General features: G+C 38.3%; 1 protein-coding gene across 1 annotated transcript; it reads left to right on the top strand.

The window, feature by feature from the left end:
* Window positions 1–667: 667 nt before the first annotated feature.
* LOC135214179 (uncharacterized) lies at window positions 668–2,500 on the top strand. Its single transcript, XM_064248249.1, has 2 exons — window positions 668–919; window positions 2,252–2,500. Exons 1-2 carry the CDS (start codon window positions 668–670, stop codon window positions 2,498–2,500), a joined length of 501 nt encoding a protein of 166 aa, XP_064104319.1.
* Window positions 2,501–3,562: the final 1,062 nt, after the last annotated feature.

Here is a 3,562-nt window from a genome sequence, read left to right as displayed (position 1 = left end):
AGTATACACACTGGTTACTTGTTCATATACAAGTGAGCAATCCATCATTTTAGTTTTAGATGTATTGGGTGAAGCCCCTTAGCAAGAAATTTGTGTGGGGGCCTAAGTTCACAGAACTTACTGTTGATCTGTAGTACAGGACTTTAGTGTGACTGAAGCGTTCTTTGGTGATTTTTCCCTTTGTACTTTAATGAAATTTTTAAGAGTATTCAGTATCATTTAAGATTGTCGTTTTTGTTTTACACTTGGACGTATGTAGCAATCTGACCCACTGACACAGGTCATTTTGTGACCTTTGCAGGTGGGCAGACTCTTAGGGGCCCCATTCACGCTCAGTTGCAGCCTTCAGGTGAGAACGTTGTGGGCGTGGTTTCACTGTATCGTTGCGTGTATGGCGGGATTTAATTCCTAAGGTTCGAACTCACAGGCGACCGGACAGCTCGAGACCTGTTCGAGCAGGCCTGAATGTATGTTTAGTGTCTTCGACGCGGCCTGCAGGTGTATCCTAAGTCTATGGTTAAAAGTCGCAGAAGAAGAACCCATTTAGTAGGCGAGCATTATGTCAGACATCTGGGTGGTTAAAAGATTTTAGAACGAATTCATTGATGTATACAAGCAACATCCATGTATATGGAATATTAAGAGTAAAGACTATTCAAACAGGAATATGAAAAATGAAGCGTATGAGACATTGGTGAAGAAACTTCGAGAGAAGGAAAGTGCCACCCGTGACACGGTAACCAAGAAGATAAACAACATGCGCAGTTCCTTCAGGAAAGAAATGAAAAAGGTTGAAAATTCAAAGAAGTCTGGGGCAGCTACAGATGACGTCTATCGTCCAAGTCTGTGGTACTACGACCAGCTTTTATTTCTTCGTGACCAAGAAACACCAAGGACATCATCATCAGATATTGAAGAGGTATGTAAACAACTTTAAATATCATATTAAAAAGTTTCGCTAGTGAGGCATTTTTGCAGCCTTTTCTTGGAATCATCAAACTATTCTATAGAGCTCTAGAAAAATATAAGAAAGCTTAAAAGTGTAAAGACTTGCGCAATTTTCCCTTCGTCATCCATATACACTTCCTAATCTGAATAGAATAGTCTAATAATAACCTGAAAAATGAATTGTGTCACCTGAGCGTGAAAGGAATAATACTCAGTAAATATAGGTAATAAGTCATTATACTGAATATAAATGCACACCTTTATTTCATAATTGCCTGTAATACATATAAATGTATTTTCTTACATAACCCTAACACATTCCAGTGGTACAAAAAATCTCCTACTGTTGGGATATAGATGGACAAAAGCAGTAATAAACAGTAAGTGATAAGAGTTGACCACGTATGTGTATATTTAGCCTGCACAATGACTCATCATTACATCTTATCATCCAACCAATCAACCCTTCCCTCCTGATTAAAGTACTACTCCAAATAAAAGTTACGTACTTCCTTTGCCTCATAGGTAGTGTCTACGCTCTATAGCTAATGGGGTGAATGCCTTTTCCATTTTTTCTTTTAGCTGGGTATCAGAAAGGATGTTGCAGGCCCTGTATTACGGTTACCCCTCTCTCGCCGAAGAAAGTTGTGCAACATATAGCAAGCCTTGACCCCAGAAACTGCATGCTCTGCATCGAGATTTATGGGGGAATGGAATATGAGGAATTTAGAAGCTAATATTCCGAATATACTCTCCACAATGCGGCGGGTACGAGACGATCTATAATTGAATACTTGTTCCTCCTTCTTTCCTGTTGTGTGACTTAAATGGCTTCAGAAAATTTGGTCTCATTGCAAATGCGTCATCACCCACGAATACAAAAGGCAAGTTCCGATTTGAGGATCTAATTATTACGGGATCTGGTATATTCAGTGTGTTGTTGGCTAACTTCTCCCCAAACTGTGTTCTCAATGACACTACCGTCCGAAATTCTCCCATGATTGCCAAATTCACACAATATAAATTCATAATTTGCTCTAACGACTGCCATGAGAACCATGCTGTGAAATCATTTGTAATTGTAAAAGAAAGATCATGAATTAGGGGGAGGAACAATTGCTACATGTTTCCCGTCTACAGCGCCCAGGCAATTAGGGAACTGCCACATTTCTTCGAAGTCTTGACCAATCTGGCACCATTCCTCCTTCGAATGTTGGAACTGTGGAGATAAATGCATAATAATATTTATTATTACTGCTTTATTCAATAATACCAATATCTGTTATTTTTGTCCCAATTTAAGGATGTGATCGAGATGGACTGCAAGTCTACATCCCAGCCTGGAGCTTCAAGACCCCTTCCATTACCACCTGCAAAACAGAGCCGCCAACCGGGACCATCAGTGAGCAACAAGGCTGATGAGGTTCTGGGCATCATTGGGGACAAATTACTGGGAGCACGTGATGAAGATGAATATGATTTGTTTGGTAAATTAATTGCAAGAAAATTGCGTAAAGTTGACGATGAACAACGAAAATTTGCTCAAAAATGAATAAATGATGTTCTATATGACGCAGAATTTGGACATATTAGGTATGATAGTAGGGTCATGAGTGCTATATATATATATATAAATGTCCAAGAATAATAGACCAAACATTTATTGTTTGGAGATTCATTTGTCCATTGACAAAAACAAACGAGTATTACAACGCATGCTATTGTTGTAGGGCTGTTGTTTTGTCTTGAGTTATTAGAACATTCCATTTAATACTTCTTACTTTGCCATAGCAAAGAATATATTGCAATTCTTATGGTTGAACATTAATTATATTAATGTTTAATACAAATGTTGGCATCATTTAATAAGAATAAAAATAGGAAGCATATACTACTAAGCTTCTGCACACCCTATTTTCTCAAAAGGTGCTTTGGGTAACCCAAAAACGTAATGTATGTGAGGATACAAAGCTAATAATGATAAAAATTAATAGCATAATTATAGGGTGTATAATTATGCACAGTATTTTGTAATATTGTTTTCAGCTTCATATGTGACCTTTATGTATATAAACATTATAAACATCATACGCTTACCTTCATATATTCTTTCCTTAATACCTTCCATATTACTTCGCAAGTTTCTGGAATTATGCGTCCCAAAGCTTGTGGTGATACTGTTACGCTGAATTTCAGGTCTTCGTAAGACCTTCCTGTTGCTATTTACCGGAGAGTTGCAGCAAGTCTATCCCGTGGTGATAAAGCAGATCTCATGCAATTGTCTTTCCTCTGTATATGTGGTGCCACAAGGTCTAGAAGCTTGCGAAATGTAGTCATCCATTCGTAGATAGTTAAAGAAATCATGAGGCTCCCATACTAAATGTGACGACAGGTTTGTGTGTGATAGTACTTCTCTTTTTGCTAGCCATTCCTTCATCCAAACCCTTCTCCTCCTCCTCGGCTGCTTACGTTTCTCGTAAGCTACAATACAAAGCTAGAATCTGCAGCTCCCTCTCTGATAACACCTTCCCTATTGCTGGCCGAGAGTAGACTAACATGATTTCACTTGTTGTTGTTGTTGTTGTTGTATTAAGCCAACACTTCTTGTTGGCAC

Source organism: Macrobrachium nipponense, chromosome 45, assembly GCF_015104395.2.
Source record: "Macrobrachium nipponense isolate FS-2020 chromosome 45, ASM1510439v2, whole genome shotgun sequence".
NCBI classification, from domain to species: domain Eukaryota; kingdom Metazoa; phylum Arthropoda; class Malacostraca; order Decapoda; family Palaemonidae; genus Macrobrachium; species Macrobrachium nipponense.
The sequence above is the reverse complement of the archived record's forward strand: the minus strand, read 5'-3'. Positions and strand labels throughout refer to the sequence as shown.

Bases quoted from the DNA above. Each gene is read 5' to 3' on its own strand.
- LOC135214179 (XM_064248249.1), top strand. From the start codon at position 668: ATGAAAAATGAAGCGTATGAGACATTGGTGAAGAAACTTCGAGAGAAG. The intron at 920-2,251 runs GTATGTAAACAA...TCCCAATTTAAG, and splicing joins CATCATCAGATATTGAAGAG to GATGTGATCGAGATGGACTG.